General features: G+C 36.8%; 1 protein-coding gene across 7 annotated transcripts in view; it reads left to right on the top strand.

Annotated features, from left to right (window-relative positions):
* The window catches only part of Ntng1 (netrin G1), a 338851-nt gene that overhangs the window by 253023 nt on the left and 62804 nt on the right, over positions 1 to 23024 (top strand). For 4 of the 7 annotated variants that reach the window (XM_028757374.1, XM_028757371.1, XM_028757368.1 and 1 more), the window contains one exon: positions 11973 to 11999. In XM_028757374.1, coding sequence (XP_028613207.1) covers positions 11973 to 11999 — 27 coding nt within the window. Of the gene's footprint in view, positions 1 to 11972; positions 12000 to 22144; positions 22211 to 23024 lie in introns of all 7 variants that reach the window. The other 3 variants (XM_028757373.1, XM_028757372.1, XM_028757369.1) reach the window with 1 other exon arrangement.

Here is a 23024-nt window from a genome sequence, read left to right as displayed (position 1 = left end):
ATACTGACTAGCCAGAAATGAGTTCCAGAAACCTTTGAGTATTGACAGTTCCATTTCTACCAAAAGATGCTCTGTCCAGAGACGGTTGGCCCCTCCAGTTCTAGGTGGCCCATAATATCACCTAGTAAGAGAGCTGGCTTTTCCCAAATGCCAGCCATTGAGCTGTGCCTGCTCTGGATTCTCTGAGCAGTGGATGCCTTTGGGTAAAAAGCATGACTGTAAGCCTAGGGTGCCACATGAAGAAAACAGTTTTTTGTCTGTTTGTGAAAGCGCACAGGCAGTATCTTTCTTCACAGGACTCACTAAGACACATGTACATACCCCAATGACATCCCTGCATATGTAAAGGCCAAACTTTACATACTTAAGGAGTAAAAGAACTATTTCCTGAATAATCTACACAATTCTGAGGATGGAATGATTAGCCACCTGGAAAAGCCTAAGGTCTGGCCTCTTTAAAAGGCAGAGAATGGGCAAGATTACCATAGAACTGCACAGCAAGAAGTCAGAACAGCCACAGGACAATGAGAAGTTGAACAGCAAGCCACAGGCTCCATGCAAGGCTAAGAATGTTATCTGGTACTTCAAAGCCGCAGCTGGGAGAAGCCAGCACTGAAAACCAATATCACAAGAACCTGAGCTTTATCAAGTTACATGTCAAAGTAATGGACCAGGTAACAAGCTATGAAGTGTGGGGGCATGAAATTAGGATAAATTTCTATGAAGCAGAAAAGAGTTCTCCCAGAGGTTAAAAAATAATCCCTTTGTAAGAATGTTCAGTTTCTCTCTGTGTTAAGGGGGAAACCTACTTCTTGCAACAAAACTTAACACATTAAAACTCTTTTCAGCAAAAATGTTGATTTTTTTTTCAGGTAATTTTATTAATGGGGACTGTGAACTTTCTGTGGTCACTGGAAACCATGAACTCACAACTTTGGAAGAGATTTCCTGAGGTTATCTGTTGCGGTCTCTGATGTCTGACTACCTGACATCACAGATGTCAAACTTAGTTTAAAGCTTTCCCTAAGTGACAATGGCCCACATATCACCTTCCAGTTCTGATGATCCTTTAGTGGGAGAATATAAAAGACAACCAAGCACACACATACTTTCTAGCATTCTGGTTGATATTTAAGGCCAAAACTTGCCAAGGTCACTAGAAGGGCAACAGATAGGCTACTATTAAAGACATTGGCCTCACCCTGACACAGCCCTGTTCTACTCACTATCTCTCAAATAATTGGTTTTTCAGAATATTTTCTCTAGGAAGACTTTGTTTCTGAGAATCTCCCTTCCTGAAATGAGTTTTTTACTCCCTTAACTTTTTACATATTAAATGCAACAAGTGAGTCCTCGCCAAGTGACCATGACCTCCTTGACTTTCCCTAATTGTTTAACTACCCCCTCTTCTGACTTTACTGGCCTTCTGTGAACTAGTGTAATTCTTTCATAACTGTGTTCAAGCTGAAAGAATGACATATAGACCCAATGCCTAAAGGATCAATTCAGTGTTCCAATCATCAATACAGCAAGAACTTGACAGAGGACTTAAAAAATGATATAAAAAAGTCTTGAAATTAACACATTCCCTAACAGTTCAGGCTGTGATTAAAACACCCCAAAATGGCAATAAACACTTTCACAATTTGGCAGTGTGTTACAAGATCAAATCCGCATTCGTGTATTTGCTAATAATCTATCCTCTCCAACATCCTGTTTCCCATTCTTAGTGTGAGGAGAGGATAACAGTTCTCCCCTCACAGGAATTTTGAGAAGATTAAGAAGCTAATTCACGGGATATGCTCTGCATAACACCTGTCACAAAGTGTACAAAATAATTTTATTTTAAGATTCTTTTATATAAGACAACCTTGTCCTCTTTTGGACAACTTTATTAATGTAATTTCTTTCTTATCTTCAGTGTTGAAAGTCTCTTCATCTTGACCCTTTCTTCTTTTCTAAGTAGTATAATAACTCTTCTTGTCCTGGTTTTATTTATTGCAGGTTAACAATCTCCCAACACATAACCCATCCTCTGTGAAAGTGTTTCCTTGTCTCATACTTGGTTGCCTGTCTTAGAAGTCCATTATTATGATTCTTCAATTCAAGTACCAAGCTCTTCTTTTCTACAAAGCTTTCCGAAGAGGCACCTTTCTTGTCTAGCTAATTATCTCTACTTTATATTTTTAATGTTATTTTTAAAAGGCCCTTTGAATTTCATTTTGTTTTCTAAAACCTATTGCATTTTCACTGTTTCCCTTCCATATTGGTTGTTCTCACATACATGATATATCAGCACATGCATGTACAGACACACACACACATCCTCACTTAACTTTAGTTGATGCGGTATAAGACAACTGTCTAAGAGACACACTCAGGATGTCATATTTCCATTAAAAAACTTCAGCTCATTGAAATGGAAAGGAAGGGACTACAGATGCCACTAATCACTAGCAATCTCTATACTTAGAATCACAAGGAGGCAGGACAGTATTAGATTCTGTATATCTTCACAGGTTTGAGCTAGAAAGGCAGGGGATCTTTGTTTTAAGATCCTCTTCAAGGACACTCACACTTAGGAACTCCATTTAGAAACAACTCAAACTGGGACCTTGATGGGAGTCCCTGAGCTCTCAAACTATCCCATTTTAGAGTAAGTAACTCAAAGCCTTTGCCCATGACACGTGTAGCACCAGGAAAGAAGTGTATGGAGTCCCAACACTTGAAAATAGAATCACCCTGTCTGCTGGATATATCTCACTACTCTGTGCTTTTTACTATGATAAGCTCAGCCAATGCCAAGTAAGAACTTCTCCTATAATGTTTTTTTCATTATGCTTATATTTAAGACTCGGTACCTTTAAAGACATATGCATGTTCATCAAGATTTTTCTCTTTTCTCCTAAAAAGCTTATGCTTCATAGAAAAGGCATCTTTTTTTGGTCTCCCTAATGATCTTTATTCCTTTCTTTTTAAATAATGCATCCTTACATATTCTTTAAATTTTTTTTATTTTTCAAGTTGAGAGAAGCTCTGTACAACATAATGCCTAATCATTATTTTCTTGATTCCTCTTGTCCAGATAATGAATAAAGGTATTAATTAGCAATACTCAATCTCTTATGCATAATTTTTTTCTAAATGCAATTTAATAATCTCCTTGTAAAATCCACATCTCTAACAAAATATAATGTCTGTATATCTCCTTCTCAAACGGTGTACTTCTACCCTTAGCAAAACTCTATAACAGTCTTGAGATCAGTGGATAAAGCACTTTATATGTAAGTTCAAGGACCAGAGTTTGGACACACAAAATTGACTTACAGACAGATATATTAGTGAACATCTATAATCCCAGCAGTCCTACACTGAGCTGAGAGACGAAGATAAGAGACTGTAGAACAGTGGTTCTCAACCTGGGGATCACATATGACCACTCTAAAATCAAAGAGCCCTTTCATGGGGGTTCTTTTAAGATCACCAGAATACAGAGATATTTACATTGCAATTCATAACTATAGAAAATTACAATTATGAAGTAGCAAAGAAAATAATTTTATGCTTTGGGGTCATCACAATATGAGGAACTGTATTAAAGGCTCACAGCATTAGGACGGTTGAGAAATTCTGCTGTAGAAGCTCATGAGCCAGCTATACAAGTTTATGCAGCAGCAAACAACAAATTCTCAAACAGTGCAAAACAAATTCTGATTCATCTACACATGCAACCTTGTATGCAGGTACATACAAGGTTTATACATGTGAATACTTGCCTATACACACCATACACAGAAACACATACCATCTTTTTAAATTCTATGGCAAAATAAGAATTAGAAAATTTTGTTTTACTAATTTTTACATATTCACATCACATTATTAGAAATGTCTAGAAGTTCTGCCATAAAGTTTGACTCGATATTTATCAAACTTACTTATTTCATTGAACACTTGGTAGCTTTCTACAAAACATTCTTGTGAGCATGATGGTCTAAAGAATTTCTTGCAGCCTTGCCTTAAAAGAATGCCATGGAAACAGACAAAGGCATAGTCAGTTCAGTTATAGTTTATATTTTACCTTTCTGTATTATCCTTCAAATAAGGAAGATTAAATTGATCTGACATTGACATTATTTCTTTTCAGATATCCAACTTGAATTGTTGTACAATATCTCCTACTCCTCTGAGTAATGGGAAGTAATTTGATGACTATTACATTATTTTCCCTGATATTAAATTTGCATTGATCAGTTTCTATAGTCCCAGATGTACACACTGGTATGTCATTAGCCAGTCAGTTTCCTAAGCACTTTAAATGGATTAGTCCCTTCTAGATTCACACCGGTCTTACCAGATCGATGCAACGGCTTTACATTTTCAAATATGGAAACATATGATTATGATTCATGTGATTCAGGTTTGCACAGGTAGTAGGGGTGCGAGGAAGACTTAAACCAAAGGTTTTCTGCCCTTTAAAGACTATTCATTCTATGTTTACTCCTCTGGGTCTTGGAGTGGCCGTCTCTCCAATGGAAACCGAGCTCCACTTTGACATCCATTCAAACAATAGGCTCTTCTCTAAGTCTCCTAACTTCACAGAACTCTCACTGCTATCTCTTGCCCCTAAAGCCTTCCTTCCCTCCTATCCTTGTTCACCATTTCCCAGCCCTGTCTCTGATCACTCTCCAGGACTGTTGTTGTTTATGGATTTTTGAGTTTTTCTCCCCTTTAGCATCTCAGTCTGTTCTCTTATTTTAATTCCAGGCTTAGCAGTCATGAGCCAATTCTAGTTCCAGACATTTTAGTGAGTGCACAGCAACTTTACCAGCTATCTGTACAGATCACATCATTGAAAGTTCATTTCTTTCTCCCAGATTACCTTCTCTTCTCTCTTTACTGAAATTCTGCTTATTCGTTGAAGACTCTGACTCAGTGCTAACTCATCAATGAAGGCTACTTAAACTCTCTTATGTGATACTAGCGAGTCCTCTCTTTCTCTTTCACTTTAATTTGTTATAATGTGTCTGGACCTAATGGAACTGCTTGGCTAACAAAGATGTCAAAACAACAGCTACTGGTGCTTAAGCTTTTGAACTTCATTAAAAACGTTATATTCATTACAAGCATAAATTCTCCACAATATCTCCATTTGTTGTGAACTACTATTATCCCATTTGAAATATGGGAGAACACGGATGCAGGGAATGAGCAAGATTTCCTAAGATATCATGACTAATGCATGTAAAAAAGCCAGATTTAAACTCAGCTCTGTCTGTCTACAGGATCTGAAACATTAGCTATTTATCAGCAAGGTTGTGTTTTATTCTTGGTCATTTTAAGTGTTTATAGAACTGTTATTCTGGCAAATGATTGAGTAATCCTAAATAATCCTATACTGCATGCATGGATAGATTGGCTTCACATCCATCTTCTTAGGTCTTCTGCAATATGTGGCCTTCACAGTCCATCAGCTCTAACACCAGAGTCTTCAGCCTCCAACAGTGAGAGACCATCTGAGATCTTGGAGGAAATTCAATAGTAAAACAGGCTTTTTGGTGCTCACTACTCATGCAACCATCTAGAACCAAGATGCTGGCAGGCTGGTTTTCACAGGACTCCGTGGGCACCATTCCACACCTGGGTTACTGGACTACTTCCAGCCTCTGACCTCAGCCTTTGAAGCTGAGATATTCTATTCAATCATCATGGTGTGAAATTCACAGGGCCAACTACATATGCAACAACCTTCTAAACCCAAATACACAAACAGAATTCCAAGCTGTTCACATGTACGTCCCAGCCCTTATTGGAAGCTCATGGGGAGAGTTATGGTTTTGAATGCAATACTTTCAGAAATTTTGAATTGTAAGACAGCACACATATATTATGTTGTGATAGCACCCAAGGTAAAATATCAACAGCCTTACTCAATCAAGAATTTTACATGATTATTCTCACCAAGGGAAGAAGAGGAGACAATACAAAGTAGTTACTGGCTTTCTCTACAAATTACTTTATATCACATTAGGTTGTGTTTCAGGAGTACTTTGGAAAAGCTTTTTGTTTTCACATTTTCTGTTTAAAAATTTTTGAGAATGGTAAATAAGAGATTTTGGTCTGTAATTAATAGAATGACTGTATATTATGGCAGCTATGGTCTAGAATTAGGAAGCTAGTTCTAAGTTCAAAGTTCAGTTTCTTTCTTATTTGACTGGGTTGATCTTGGGCAAGTGACACATTCTCTTCTATTTACACTTTCCCCATCTGTAAAATTAGTCTGACTATTCATAGAGTTGACATAAAGATTAAATTAACTAATAAACTTAAGACAGTGCTGGAAACATACCACACTGAATTTAGTTGCTATAATTATTGTGTTCACACTGGGAGCTAGCACAGGATCAGCAAACTTTCCCCATGGAGATAGCTATACGGAAAGATAAAGTATGCTCAAACACCATGTTGTTATCCATAATACAAAATAAATGCTATGACATTAAAAATACTCAAAACCTTATGACCAGTGTATTCTCTTTCCTGCAATTAAACCTGCACATGGCGTCAGATAATCATCCAAAGTCTGCATTGTAAGCACAGGAGCAGGAAATTTAAATGGCTTTCATGTTAATAACATCATACTGAAACATCCTGACATCCACATCTTGCCAGATACACACTTCCTCCAAAGGGGAGGGGAGAGTGTGAGGGCATCCAGGTCACCAGTCCTCTTTCTCAGGCAGCAATGACACCATAATGTCACCATTTTTCAGGAGATCCCTTTTCCTAGGCTCCCATCTTTGATGAGTTTATTCTCCTATTCATCAGATACATTAATACAGGAAGTCAGGTTAATGTCACCTCTGTCACATCTGCCATGTATACTTCATTCCCAGAGCCCTTCTATGACAGAAAGGCTCTGGCTTTCTATGAGTCTATGGCTGACTCTCTCAATTTGGATAACTTATATGAGGATTCTATAGTGTCATTTTGTGAAGGCAACTTCAGTACCCTCACTTTCAAGTCCTTTGGAAACAACATACCACACCTGCTAACAACAGCTTGGAATAGTGATACAGACTGCAAGATCCTTAAATAATTCCTCTGGAATATGAATGAGTCTGCAAAATAATTTCTTACCATTCCTGACCTCTTATTCATGATTCTTTAGGACTAAGTGTTCCCCAATGGCTTCAGTCTGACTGAAGGTGATCTACTCACCTACTTGATGGGTTTTCTAAACTATCCATCCCAACAGTGGTCATTTTTTTTCTTGCATTCTAAACTACACTGAATCCTTATCATGTTGCCTCCTTCATGACAGAAAGTTGCAAACCTGTCTATCATTGATTCTCAAAAGATTTATACCTTAAGCACTACCTAAATCTGCTTCTGCAGGTTGGGTATTTATTTTTTAGATATCTGCCATATTGACTTTTGTAAGCTTAGCATGTAAAAGCCCTTTGGCTATTGGTCTGATGTAGGAAGAGCTAGCCAAAAAAATGAAGAAAGTACCATGTTATAACATTCTATTATGTATGTTCTTGTCTCTGTCCTCAGTAGAATTTCACTATAATGAATATTAAAATATATGTGGCAACAGAAAGGAGTAAACAATTGCTGACATCTTCTTGCCTTCTTTCTCTTGCTGCACTTGGTGACACAATGCCTCTTTGGTTTAGTTGTGTGCATTTCTTTAGTGATGTGACATTTTAATACTAGAAGCATCAGTGCTGAAATCATCCTCTCTACTGCAGAGACTCTCACTAGAGATCACCCACACCTATGTTTGCCTCTCCCAGGATGAGTTTACAATGCTCAGACAGGGATTGGGACTCACAGGCTCCAGGATTGCATATAACGGGGTCAGCTTGGGTGCCTGCACTTCCTTATGTCAGTCTATGAAATGAGAGGCTGAATAGATGATATCATAAGTCCCTTTAAGATCTCAAACTTTTACCAACTTTTCAAGAATTAGCTTATGTTGTCTCCTCTCCCCCTTTTTATTAATGTATTTTTATTATGTATTACATCTGTTTGTTTCTGAAGTATCTTCGAGGTTGTTCCAAAGATAGATTTCTGGCCCGCCCTTTACTTCCTTCTAAATAAAAAAAAGTTCAATTTCATATCTAGCTTTAAACCTTAAGGTTATATGTTTATTCTTAAAGAGAATTCTTCAATTTTCTGTCCTGTAAGTTCTACAAAACCTGTATTTGTCCATTGATAATTTAGGAAGATAATATATACATAAATGCATCAAAACAGGAATTAAAAGAAAAGAGTTGAGCAAAAGACTAGAAAGAAAATAGGTCAGATATTCAATGCCAGACAAATTCTCTGGTTAAATATCAAGTTTGGCTTGACCCAGTAAGTTCATGGATGGCAAAATAGTGACAGGAATTTGTCCTTTAAGACTTTTTAATTTAAATAGTGAAAGGAATCTGAGATTTAAGACTTCTTAAGTCTACATTTAAGGCTTCCTATCTGAACTTTAATCCCAGCCATTTGGAAGGCGGAGGCATAAAGGTCCTCCTGAATTATGGAGAGGGTTGTAGGGTAGACTGAGAAACTTAATGAGACCTTATCACAAGCATAAAGTACAAATAGGACTGTAAATACATCCCTGTGGCAAGCACTTACCAAGCATGTGTGAAACCCCATGTCCAATCCCCAGAACCAATACATTGGTACTTAGTGAAACTTCACTGTATAATACTTTGTCTCAAAACAATATGAGAGACACAAAAAAGAGAAAGGAAGTGGTCTTGCTGCCACGGTGCTCTCAGAGATACTCAGCTGAATCACAGAAAGGAAAAATCCATCCTGGAAGTCTGTACAAAGAGCTGACTGTGACAAGACCAGCCAACATCAAGTGTATGGAGAAAGAAGGGAAAACAACACTAAAGAGCTCAGTTTCAAAGGTCAAAATGTTCTTTAGGCAAAAGTTATCAGTTTACATGGAACAAACAAAGAAAAAGAAAACAAAAATAAAAAGAAAGAAAAGAAAACTGCCAACATGTGCCTAGACTATTTCCCAAGCACAATCTTCTTCGTGCCATCATGAATGCTGTAGTGGCCTTTGAATGGCATCAGATCCTTTGGTTGAGCTTTATGGAGCCTGAAGACACCTTCCTTTCCATTTCTAGCTCATCCTGCATCATTTTCTTGAGTTGTTAAAGCTTTTCTCACAGCTTACATACTGCCTTTCTAGTGGATCCAGTGGGTTTTCTAAGTTCTTCAGTTGTCTACAGACAACCCAAAGCAAGGAACTTTTGACATTAAAATAGGAACCATTAGGAGAAAATAACATTTTGAAATGAATTAATGGACATCCCTCTGTGCTCAGATACATTCAATTTCAAAACTCTTTATTCAAATGAGCAGTTTAAAAAATCTTTTCTGAGCAATTACCATTTTTACAGACATGGAATAAAGAGTGACTCATCTGGCAGTACCTCAAAAAACAAATACCACAATGCACAGAATGAAGAAGAGTCTGAATTCTAAGCATCCAGTGTTAGGTAATAGCATCTTCATGAGGAAAATAGAATCTCAGAATAGTCATGGTTGGGACCGTGTGTGCACTTGGAATGAACTGTGCTCTCCTGTGCTCAAGGCCCCAGAGGAACAGAAACACTTTTGCATCTTTCTGAAGCGTTCTACAGCGGCAAGCGCTGCAGTCAGCTGCCATGCAAGCTTGTTTATTATTGTGTCTGGTGGAGCTCCCTGAGCAGTTCACCTTGCATTTATGCATGACCCTCTGCCTCCGTGGAAGTTTGAAAACACATGAAGAGTCTCTCCCTGCTATCTTAACTTCCATTCTCTTTGATGGATTGCAACAGGCAAGCAGTGCCTTGCATGAGAGAAGAGTTTTCAATCATGAGGAAACTCTGAGCCTCTGCAATTGATACTGAAATTATGATGCTGCCATCGCACCTCGCCCAGTGGGGAATTTGCAAAAATGAAGGAAAAAAAAAGATTCAGTATCAAGGCAATGTCACACTGCAGTAAAGACAGTTGACTCAAGTGTTGGGCTTGGAGTCTAGCTGTTCATTGCAGAAATCACATTTATCTTAAAATTCAGTTCATAGAAGAGAGTTGAAATATGGAAATTTAGTTTTCCAATGTTGATTGAATAGAGATCAGCAATTAAGCTGAAGAATCTTAAACTAAAAGCATTTAGGGACTAAGGACATGGCTCAGTGGGTAAGGTACTTGCTCAAACACAACCTTGTGAGTTCAAATCCCCAGTACCACACAAAAGACTTGTCTGGTGGCACATGCTTGTAAAACCTAGTACTGAGGACAGTGACAAGATAGCCAGATTAAACAGGCTCATTGGCAAACCTTCCGAGCCAAACTGTTAGATTCAAGCTGAGTGAGAAACCCTGTCTTAAAAAAAAATAAGATATGAAGAACTAGAGGAAGACACCTAACATTGAATTCTGCCCTCCACATGTGCAGACTAAAGGGAGATTCAATCTTTCCTCTTTCCAGTGTTTTCAATACAACATAAATATCCTTTATCCCTTATTCTCCCCTTTCTCACATGGACACAGAAAATTAAACTTTATTTAAAAAGCTACAAAGCTAGATGTCTCAAAGAAAGGAACAGTGACGAGTTCGGTTAAGCAGAGGGCAGTCACTTGAAGATCAGTGTTAAACTAGAAGCTTAACAATTTTTACAGTTCCTGCCTGTGAAGAACATGTCTGACCAACTCATTAACAAACAGCTCTTGCGTACTGGATGCATACTGTATGTTAAGCATGCTTCAGGCTTATCTTGTTCAGTCCTCACAGCAACCCACTGAAGTAGATATGATAGGCCCCTTTGTAGATGGGGCTTGAGGTAGCCAAAAATCACCTAACTAGTAAATAGTACCAACGCAGAATCCTCACAGAGGACTGCTGGATTCCCATCTCATTGTCATCAATATAGCAACCATAAGCATGGTGTCAAGAGGTAAATCTCTAGTATTTAATCAGCAACATCTATCACAGAGCTGTTCTAGGAGTAAACTAAGACAGGAAGAGTAACTGTTGTGAGAATATTACTTATGAAATAACAGCCTTCATGATTTCCACCTATCAATTTATATAATAGCCACAACAAATAGAGACATAGGAAACTAAGTAAGCACTGAGACCATAAGGAACTTGCCCAAGACTACAAAGTTAGTAAGAATTTAGGAATTGGAGACATCCTTTGAACCTAGATGTTCTGACTGCTGAGATTCTGCGGTAGGTCAAAGCACTATAGTGCTTGGTAGGACTCATAACAGAAATGCAGACTAAATGCATGTCCACATTTCTACCACATAAGGCCAAACTCTGAAATGTGAATCAATGAGAGAAGCTGAATCATCAGTGAATCCATGATCAATATGAACAATGTAATGCATTCTTGAATTATTCTGCTCAATTAAGTTTCTATTACAGAGTTTAATCCACGTATCTGACAGGTAAAAGAGGAATAAGAAAGATGACTATGTGGAATTAATCAAACAAACTGTCAAATGATTTTTTCAGCAGTTAATGCTTGCACCCCATAAGGCATTGAGAGAGCCCTACTGCACGTGCACTTATAGTTGCACAGGTGCACATGGGGTTTATTCAGTAGGGTGGTCAGAACAAAAGCCTAGCTCAACATCTGCTCTGAGACACATAGAATTAATCCATTGATTTTGTAAATGAGCACAAAATGTCTGGTGACACCAGACATCCTTGTACCACCAATTGAAAGCAGGCATTAATTTTTCAATTCTGATGAGCTGAGAAGTTTATGAATAAGTACAAATGGTTCCAGCGCTTGTGTATAAATACATATACACATATGTCATGTAGGTTTTTCTGTAGCAATTTCTAATAATCTTTCTTACCAAGTGTCACATTTGTAAGACTTTTACGATAAATTAAAGATGTCACATGGTAAAAAGCTAACACTTCTTTATTGTTTTGTTTTTTCTCTGCAGGTATCCCCAGCATTTCCAGTATTGGTAGTAAGTAAAACAATCACCAAACCAAATCTAGGCTAGCTTTGCTTTGTTGTTCAGCCCCTTAGAGCTCTTTTCTTGTGTCCATTTCTGATACAATAGAGCATAATCTATGGGTATTCAAGTTTCGTGATGGCTCTAGGCACACCTATGGGTGCTAGGAACACCAATAGAATGGTGACTTGTGCACAGCTCCTCTGTAGATATACAATGCCAGTTTTTCTCATGGCTTTGAATTCATAAAAGCCATCCAAACATAGAATCAATTACTTAGATAAACACTTCATACCTATATATACCATTCTGTTTAATCAAATTTAATAACCAACAAAAGATGGCACTCTTTCCGTAGGATCGAGTATGAGTTTCTAATGTATCTGAGAGAAAATAAGAAGAGATCTCCATAAATGCCTTGGGTGTGTTCATTGAAATTCAAGGAAAATACCATGAATATTGAGAGGAAATCTTTTAATGCACTAAAATGTAGGTTTTGTGAAGGCCTGAAAGAGATTATGAACATTAATCATCCTAAGGAATTAAATACAATCAGCTTGCCCATCACCCATTCCTCTCTCCTAAATTACAGTGGTCCATTCATTACAGAGTTCTTTGTTTTCTCTTTGGTAAGAAAGGGGTGTATATACAAAGTATAAGAATAGGACTAAAATTTACTAAAGAAATCTCTTAGTAGATATCCAATCAATTGAAGAAAAACCTTCCTTCTATTCTCTGGATAATTCTTTCCAACATCCCTGCTCCAAGCATCTCCAGCTACCCCAAGAGACTCAGGCTGCAACTCCTTTTCCTGTCTGAATCAGTATAGTCTTACCCATGCTGAAAGTGTTTATTACAAACATGCAGCCCAATACTGTTCCAGAGCATAATTTTTACACAATTTTTACAGCATGCCCTTTATGTCCATGGCAAAAAAATCTTGGCTCAAAAACGGAGTAACTGATTTAGAAATAAAATACTGAGGGAGTCTTAGTTATGGACTATAAATGGAAAGAAGAATATTTCCCATGATGGTCACTCATCAAAGGCTTGTGCCATAAAAGCTGTGGCAGGGATAATGTCCACAGTGTAAATAACAGCATTTGAAGCATTGCCAAACCCAACACCCTTCTAAAAGCATTACTCTGATAATTTGGATAAAGAAATTTGCCACTTCTTATACATGCAAGGCCAGCTCTTCTAATTTCTAAATCAGCCCAGTGTACTTAAACTTGTGAACAGGCCAAGGCACTTATCTGTTAAGCATTGGAGATGTTGAATACCATGAAAATCAGCTGCTCTGTATTCAGAAGCAGCATTTGCATCCATTTTAACACACATCTACAACTGCAGCTCTGTCCTTGTGATCTTACAAACGTGGTATTGGGGTTACAACCATGCCAATGAGAACATTCAGCTCTGGCAATCTAATATTTCTGCTTTAATGCTTGCTTTTGCCGATGTACGTACCTCAAAATGCTCCTTTCAGGCCTTGACAACTGTTCTTGAGCAATTTTAGACCAGAAGGAACCAGAATGGCTCTTATGATCTAGCATGTCCAGAGTTTCAGAAATGGATGAATGGAAAAGTAGTTCTTTGGTACTGGCGTGTGTTTCTGTTCTGAGAAGCAGATGTGTGTTGCATGGACCTCTGACTGTATCTGCTCACTCCACATCTCATCTGGCCGCCTTCACCCCACCCCCCATCTAAGCATCAGCAGATGTTGACCTTTTATGCATTGAATCAGGAAATTCCAATTTTGTTTTGCACAGTTACCTTTTGAAATCAGTGGTGACCTGAAAGGATGCTGTGTTGTGCCCTTGGAAAATGTACTAATCTTAATTATCAGGAACCTGAGAAAATTTTACCATGAATATACATGGAAAAATAAATCTACAACTCAAAATTAGATTCTACAGTTTGAATGCCTCTGGCTCTTCATCTTAAAGCACAATGGGTGTTTTGGGATTTTTTTGTTTTGTTTGTTTTGTTTTTGTTTTTGTTTTTGTGTTTTTTTCTGATCAGCAAGATGAAGGAGCTTTCAGGGTTTACCAAGTATCACAAAGGACTAGCTTGCCTGTTGCCTGGCTTTGAAAGTAAAGAGAGTCACGATAACACCATCAACCAGGATGGTATTTTCCAGGTGTGTTTAATGGCATTAGCAAGTTCCTTCTTTGCAGTTCTTATATGGTGCCTGTTGTGTGTACTAGTGAATTCCTTTCCACTCCACAGAGCAAGAATTCACATGTAAGTGATTCATTGACAGGCCTAGAAGATTCAGAGAGTACAGGTACATAGCTTCAAGGTACAAAACAGAGACAAGGAAACTGCTTGGATATTTAGCTAAGTCTGAGCATTTCTCGGGGCTTTTCTCTTCACTATAAAGAAAGAATCAATGAATACAATCCAAACAGCTACCTAGGAAGATCCCACTGTAACAGATGAAACACCCAAGAGGGTCTGATCATCAAAGTGGTTTTCATAGAAAATAAATGATGTATATTATCGATGTAGACTATTGATGTATGTAACCATAAGTTTACATGCATATGCTATTATTTTACAATGGCTGGAGGATTTAGCTCTAATAGACTTCAGTATAGATCTCATATTGTCAATTTCAGCGTTAAGATTCAAATACATGGACAGAGTGGCTATCCTTTCCGATCATCTGCTAAGAATATTTAAGAAAACCAATTTCCCATTAAGGTCATTTGTACCTGTTGCTGTCAATCTACTAGGAAACCGGGTCCTCAAACATCTGCAAAGCACTTGATCTAAACCCTAGTCATTTCAATGTTCTATGACCCATGGCTGAAAAAAAAATACTCGTGGTATTGTCAGCAATTAATGAATCCCAAAATTGATCTGTAGCCAGTTGAGCCTTGTAACTATTGTTTCTATATAATCTCATTTGAGAGAAATTCACTCAGGTCTCACTTTATATGAGATATCCATATAATAATTCACAATTTTATATAAGTGAACATTTGTTGATGCTGATGATACAGATTAATAGATGCTTTACTGTGGGTGTTTTTGTTTATAGTGAGAACCTAATCATTACCTTCTAAAGTGCATTTTCTAATTCTCAGTCCAGCAGTCCAAAGACTAATCATGCTAAACAATATATTACAAAGAGTATAATTAGGCTGGCAAGAACTGTCCTAAGGTTTAGTAGCTTTGCGGGGGTGATTATTATGTCCTACAAGGGAGATGACAGATGAGTCAGATGTGAAAGTTATATCCTCCAGAGAATGACATATGATATCAGGAAAATCCATTTTAAAATCTTGGAATTCTGAAATAAGCACCAGAGGAAATCCACAAAGACAAAATAGGGATATGACTGGTTTGCATCCCTCACTACAGATTACTCTCATAAACAACTTTCATCTTATTGACAAGTTGGTGTATCAAGCATACCAGTGATGGAGCTGTTTGGCATTCCCCTTCCCCCATGCCCCAATTATTAAAATTGAAATAACAATTCACTTAAGGGAAATATCTCATTTTCCTGTTTTCTTTCATAATGAGCATTGCTTTCATCACAGAGTTAAAAATTCATCTCTAATTTGATTTAATTGGCAGGACTATTAAACAAGGGAAATGCTACCTGCAGGGATCCATCAGCCTGTTGAGAAAGCCTAGAGATGTTTTCATACTTGAGAACATTTGATGCCAGTTGGAGACCTTGTAAAAGTTGTTTGCCATTCAGCATCCAAATATTTCTGTGCAGTGCTGATTTGTTGTAGAAACTTGAATGGTGTGAAGGAAAATGACAAGGTTAATCATTTACCCACCCGAGGGTTATTAATAATCATGTTCATTCTCTTCAGAGAGCTGCAGCGTCTGTTTGATTCCTCCACCTTTGTTTTAATACCTCTAAATCCCCCCAAATAAAAGTTCCATTGAATTGCCCTTTAACTAATTAGATTTTATATAATGAGGGAAAATGATCAGGCTAGTGTAGCAACATGGCAAATTACATGGCGTGCTACATTAATTTTGAACTGTTTGCTGATATTCCAGAAAGGAAGCTAAGATCTCAGATGCTATGCCTTTTGGGACTATTTTATCATGTACTCGGGATCCTCATCACAGATTCATTTCATATTTGTGTAACTAGCATTTCATATTCATGAAAACTTTGTTGTCATCCTAAAATTGAATGAACATTAGGGCATAGCTGCCTTTTTAATCCTGGATAAAATCAAATATTCCAGTGAGAGGGGAGGAATCTCTCACTTAAGAGAAGAAAAATTGGAGAAGTTTACCAATCTTTATTGACCAAAATTGTTCATCTTGAATAAATTGGCTTTTTTTACCTAGTCAATTTTGGAATGCCAATCCACTTTTTTAAGTGTGAGCTAAAATCTCTACTTTGCTAGTTGTCGTTGTAGGATAGATTGTCTTCTGGTATAAAATATATCAGGATTCCTATAATGAACCCTCAAACAAGTTACTGTGAATCCCTACCCTGAAGTAGCTCCTGGAAGAGTGTGTCAATTGAAATCTTCTTGAAGTACACATCTTCTTGAAGTATCAGTGAGTAGGTGACCAACTGACCATTCCACTTCTTTGGGAAAAGTATACAAAGATATGTGCTTTGAATTGTATAGGCCCTTGTAGAAACCTCAAGTTTCTACAGAATTCTGCTTTACAAATTGGAGGCTCAGAGTGACCAAGTAACTTTCCCAGTGAATTGCAAGCTGGACTGTCAATCTAACTTCATAGCATTAAATGAAATAGAAGAGAATATATAAAGAAAAAAACTGGATTTATTGAGTCCTTCCAAGACTCTTTCTATGTAGTTAAGAAACCCCTTGATTCTTGAATTGACCCATTTCTGTGCAGTGAACCACAAACTTTGGAGAAAATAGACATTATTTTGCAGGCACTTCCATGTGCTGTCAGCACAATTTATAAATATGGTAACTGAGGGAAAAGGATCTCGAAGCCTTATCCCATCAAAGGATGTACTTCCTCCACCATCAAACAACTCTCCAATGTACTGACCAGAGAGGAAGAATATAAATGTTGGGTTATTATAGAACACAAAGCAGTATGTGATCTATGTAAATTATGAAAGATGCTTACACATACTGTATGAGAATGAACCAATCTTTTTATCTGTTGAAAGAGTTGCTTACATCAAAATACAGTTACCTGTGTCCTCCCAAGGACAGAGCTCCTACTATGGCATTAAACTCATCTCTCCCCTCAGCTTAATGATGGGGCATTTCTCAGAAGTAGAGTGGTATCTGTGAAGATTGCAAGATTACCTCTAAGGGAATATCTTCTGAAGAGCTTTGGTATCTTCTATAGACCCTTGCTAGGGATATCAATAGCACTATTCAAGATTTCCCAAGGAACACTAGCAATGATTGTACAAAATCAAAAATCCCTATGTTGTAATTTCCACTCAATTTCTACTCCATATTCCCTTAGACAGGTGTTTAATGAAGGTTCACCAGCATCTTTTAAGTACCAGCTTCTATCAGGGTGGGTTTATAGAACCAAAATATTATATTAACACTAATGCCATTAATATATTTGAAGAACAACTTTTCTAACTTCATCTTAAACATGAAGCAAAGGTGAAATTCCAGATAATATCTAGTTTCCAACTCCTGTCTCAAATCTTTCCTATTAAGAAGTAGCCTCCTGGTTATTTAAAATACCACAATGCAAGATAGTATGTCATGAATATTCTACAAAAAAAATCTAAATTTTCTCCTTGATGTGAAAGGATAATCAGTTTACTCAGTCCTTAAAGACTGTTCCCAAATAAACTGAAACTCAGTTTCCATTTCTGATTACTAAATGTCATGTGATAGAATATTTTCTTTAAAATTTGCCTATATAAATCTAAAGTCTTTAGTCTCTGCTTCAAGATTGCTTTTCAGTTTGGTTTACTATACTGTAGGGACTAGATGGTCAGTTTTAGTAATTCTGTGATGGTTCTTTTGAAATTACAGTGCAGAAACATTTCTTGGGGCACAAAAGAGAAAATAAATGTTCTTTCAGATTCTCATCTTTATAATGTGAATCTCAATTTTTCTAATTCATGAAAATGGATTTCCAGTGTTACAAATATATTATTTCATAATTTTTCACCAGGATTCTTTAAACAAATAAATCCAGAAAAACTACATATTTGAATTATAAGCTAAGCTACTGTGTTTCCAAATAGAAATGTGGAAATTATCATCCCTGTATTGTGAAAGGTTGAAATCTAATATTTATCATAGTTTGAAAGATAACTTGTTTCATTCTGAACAGAAGAGTTTATTGATACATCTTCAAACTAGATCATTCCATAGAGCAAGATATATCTTAATGAACTTTATAGAGGTCAGAATAACTTGTTTGGGAGAAAATTAAGACTGAAAAAAATAGGAGAACATACTCTTCTCCCTACTATGATAAATATTCTAGAGGAATATTTTTATTATATTACTTGATCGCTGTTGCCTCAGTAACCACCATAGAAGAGAGCTAATGGCTACTGCATGCTCACTGCAACACAGTTTCCATAACAAGGAATGTCATACAAATGAGAAAACTCAGACTTAGAGAAGTTAAGAACTTATAAATTTAGAATTTGAGTTTCTGTCTATGTGTACCTTATTTGAAATAAATTTCCACTACATAATTATTTTCTAGGCTCTTAATAAATAAAATTTGATTTATAAAATAATAGAAGAATAATTATAACCTATGGATGTTGCAGATTATTTTACTTATTTTTAAGAGAATACCCATGGCATATATATTACAGTCTCTTTATCATGTATATAGGCAGTCTATGAAGTCCAGTTAAGAAGATAGCAACACATAAGTCTATTTTACCATATGGGCCTGTGCCATAGAAGACCTTTCTTGAGTATTTGACCTCCTGCAAGTGGTGATCCCTCTCCAGCACTAACATTTCAGCTCTGACTGAAAGTAACTGTGGTAGTCAAAAGGCCCACAATATAAACATGTACCCAACAAGAATTTTCTCTCATAGAGGAGACTCTAAAGGGCAAATGTGTCGTCCCAATAGGCTTTGTGCCTTCACAAACTTCAGCATGATCTTGTTAAGCCGGGAGAAAAACACAGTTGTGATAGAACTTGCCAGCTCAAAAAAGTCATGGAGATCACTTCTCCAATATCTTTGTCTTAAGCATAAGGAAACTGGAGTTTGGACAAATTAACAGCCAGACAGCTCATAAGTGGTACAGCTGAGACCAGATTCCTCATGACTCTCAGGGCCATTTGCCTCGGAATGAAGCACCACTCTGAGACTTAAAGATTCTCCTGGCTGATTGGGGAAATAAAATGAAATCAATAAATTTGCAGCAGTTTTCCCAATACTATACAAGTTCTTTTGATGTAGTGTAAGATTGCCTATCTCTACTGTTTATCTACTTGTAAGAAGTATCCCAGTGACTAAGAAGTCTCAGAGGCTTCATTACACTTGGATATGATAAGATAGAACATGTTTCAATTGTACTATCTGTATACTTTCCAATGTGCCTAATTTACTTCAGGGAATTAAATATTTGTTCATATTTATTGATAATTAACTTAATGATAGAATCTTAAGAGAAGCAAAAGAATGAGAGAGTAATTTGATAGTTTTTTATTGTTTTCTAAGTTGGCCTTATATTTATAAGACAAAATATTTTTAAATTTAAGCTGAGATATCAAGTTTTTAAAAATCTAAGCATATATGGATAGACAGAATGAGAGTTTGGAAGCCACAGATAGCAATACTCATTTCTCAGGATGTTTTCATTCCCTAAAAACCACATGGCATATAATATCTGCCCCACTGGAAAATTAGACAAGGACTTATGCATTGTTCATAATTGTTAGCAACCCTACATAACAAAAACTTCTAGAAAAAAAAGTCTAATTCTATTCTCAAATAAAAGCAAGGGGTTCTATTGCCCAAGGAACTAACTTAGTGACACAAAATGGAGGGAGATAATCTATGTGAAGACACATAATAACTACTGTCCACCTAGAGAATCTCACACAGGTCAAGTCTATACTTTTAAAGTTCAAAGCAGGTCAATAAACTGCAACCTCAAATTTCCAGGGGGAAGAAAAACCCTAAAAACTAGGAAAAGAACTAGTCTAAAATATCATTAGTAGACATTTAATATATTGGAATAGGGAATAAAGCTTCATTCGTGGAGTTAATTACTAAAATTCATTTATAAACTATTATAGAATGGATTAAATTTCTTTCATTCTTTAAGAAAGACTTCCACTTCACAGCCTGTGTCTGGCCTGGAACTGACTATGCTGCCCAAGTTGGGATTTAATCTATGAGAACTTCACATCCCAGGTGCTCAGAAAGTTGTTTAAAATTCTCGATAAAGTTTATTAACAGAATAATGAATTAGATAGTTGTGTTTATTTCATCAAACCAAAGTCACTAAACACTTAACATTACAGTTATCAACTCAATCCCCATTTAAAACATTGCCTTTCACTAAGCTCATACTATCTTAATTTGGTACTAATGATATAAGTAACTAAAATCAAGCTAATTAATTAAAATATTTTAAATAAAATATTTTGGCATTATTCTCTCAAACTATAAATGTACAACTTCCCAAAACTGATCATCAAAACCCAAGTATACTTATTCCACTAGTTTAGTACCTACCCATGTCAAAACGGTGAGATAAGAATCAATATCTTATGAATCACCCATGATCTGGCATATATGTGGCCAAGTATTTGTTTATTTAACAATGCCCAGATGCACATGCAGAAAAACATGACATTCTTTTTCTACTCACAAATTTTAATAGATATAGAAATATTAATATCTTTCTTTGCTTGTGCATCTCCATATATGAAAGCAGAGGAGAACTGGGTGGTGACACCAATGGACTGGTGAGATTAGCTTTTCAAGCAAGTTATTCAGAGTAATATGAAAGTTCCATGTCCTCCAAGAACTTTATTGGCTATAATCTAATGATGGAGGAAACAATCTGATAATACCTGTTTACAGTAGCTCAGCCACTTGGTATCAATTTCTTAATTATCAGATACTTACAGACAGTCCCTCAAAGGCTTTCTCCATCTCTGAAGAGATTCAATCTAATCAGGGTGAGAAAAAGTAGACCTGTGAAATTTTAACTATCAATATTACAACTCAGGCCAGTCCACATTGCCAACAAGAAGTCAGGAGTGCTCACAGTAATGCACTGAGGACAGAGTCACAGCTTCCCTGAGAACTGGATGTTCTCAAAGAATGACACATAAGATGTGTGTTTCTGAGCTGCATTTAATGAATGAGATTTAAACTGTGAAATGTTGGCTTTATTAGCCATGATCTTTGAACTTAATAGACCCACCAGATTCAGAACATCAAGTCTTAAACATGGAGGGTTTCTTGCCTTCTCTAGTATTTTAGGTTTTGTATCTGATGGAACTAAAACAGAATTAATAGTATTACATACTATGTCCTTGATTACTTCTGGTTTATAACAAGTAACTTTAGAAATACATTTTGAGGCAAAAACATCAAGATAAAATATGTATCCATACATACAAGGCCAGAGAAGAGATTGGAAGACCTTTGGGCTACTTGTTAGCAAGAACCACCAGTAATCCCTCTTTCCTTCTCTAAGAAATTGCATGAATAAAAATAGGAAATAGATCCACTTCCTGCCAGAGATAATGGCTCACACTTAAAACCTACTGCAGAGGATTCTCATGAAAGACTAATGCAACCAGTTCATATCTGTAAATATAAACTGAGTAGAATGGAAACTTCAAGTGAGAAATTATTTCTTTAGTGTTATCTCCTAGCTTCAGGCACCAGTTTTACATAACAGTTTGGATTGTTGAAGTTCCTATTTGGTTATTTGTGTAAGAGCACTCTACTTATTTCCAAAGTAAAGGCAAAGCTTCATCAAAGAAGTGGCTACACAAATAATGTCCATTCAATGTTTTGGGAGTCATCAATTGCTTGCTCTTGTTTGGTGTGGAAGTCATGTTTTGTTTAAGTGCATCACAACCAAGTTAAAAAACAAGGTGTTTGGTTCATGTCTTTGTCCATATATATATTTTCTTTGTTGTTGTTGTTTAGACCAATGACATCATAGCTGAAAATAACACTCCCTGATTTTTCCTGATGCATGCAGCTCCTCCAAAGTTTAATAGGATATGGCCGAATATTTCTTCCCTTGAGGTTTCTAACCCAAAACAAGGTAGGAGCATCTAAAATTCCTACTGATATAAAAATCCCATGTTTGGGGGGAAAATCTTATATACCATCTTAACACGAACTAGAACATTACCATGGATGCTTTGTCTTTGAATGAATCTTAACTTGAATCTTTACTTTTTGTAATATGAATATAGTCCCAGAAGACTGAGGAGAAAATCAGATGGAACAGGATTTATAAGTCTTGAATGAATTTATTTTTATAGAGTCCCAAGAAAAGCCTAGAGTTTAGTTGGCAATATAGTGTAGATGTAAATTTTAAAAACTTATGGGTACCACAAGCTCCTTCCTTCCCTCTTGTTCTTCTTAAGTAAACTCACTGGTTGCCTCAATTGTTCTGAGGGTCAAGATGAAACTGAAACTCCCAGAGGGTCTGTTTATTATTGTTCCATATTGACTTGCAAAACTTTGGTCTCTCTCTCTCTCTCTCTCTCTCTCTCTCTCTCTCTCTCTCTCTCTCTCTCTCTCTCTCTCTCTCTCTTTCTCTCTCCCTGTCTCTCTCTCTCCCTCCCCCTTCTCCTCCCCCTCCTCTTCCTCTCTCCTCCTTCCCTTTCTCTCTCTGGTTCTACCTCTGCCTTTCTTTTCTTCCCTTCTCATATATCTATAGCAATCCATGTACACATTCTAAAAACTTCTCTTTTGGGGATCACCCCTCCATCCAATTTACCAAGGAACATTCATTTCTTCCATCCTAGGAAAAACTACCCAGTCTGTTCTCAGAACAGTAATTATTTCATGGCTTCTGGTGTCGGAAGGAAGGAAGGAAGGAAGGAAGGAAGGAAGGAAGGAAGGAAGGA

This window comes from Grammomys surdaster, unplaced genomic scaffold (assembly GCF_004785775.1).
Source record: "Grammomys surdaster isolate TR1022 unplaced genomic scaffold, NIH_TR_1.0 126158, whole genome shotgun sequence".
In the NCBI taxonomy this organism is placed as follows: domain Eukaryota; kingdom Metazoa; phylum Chordata; class Mammalia; order Rodentia; family Muridae; genus Grammomys; species Grammomys surdaster.
Note: the sequence above shows the minus strand (reverse complement) of the source record. Positions and strands in the feature narration are given on the sequence as shown.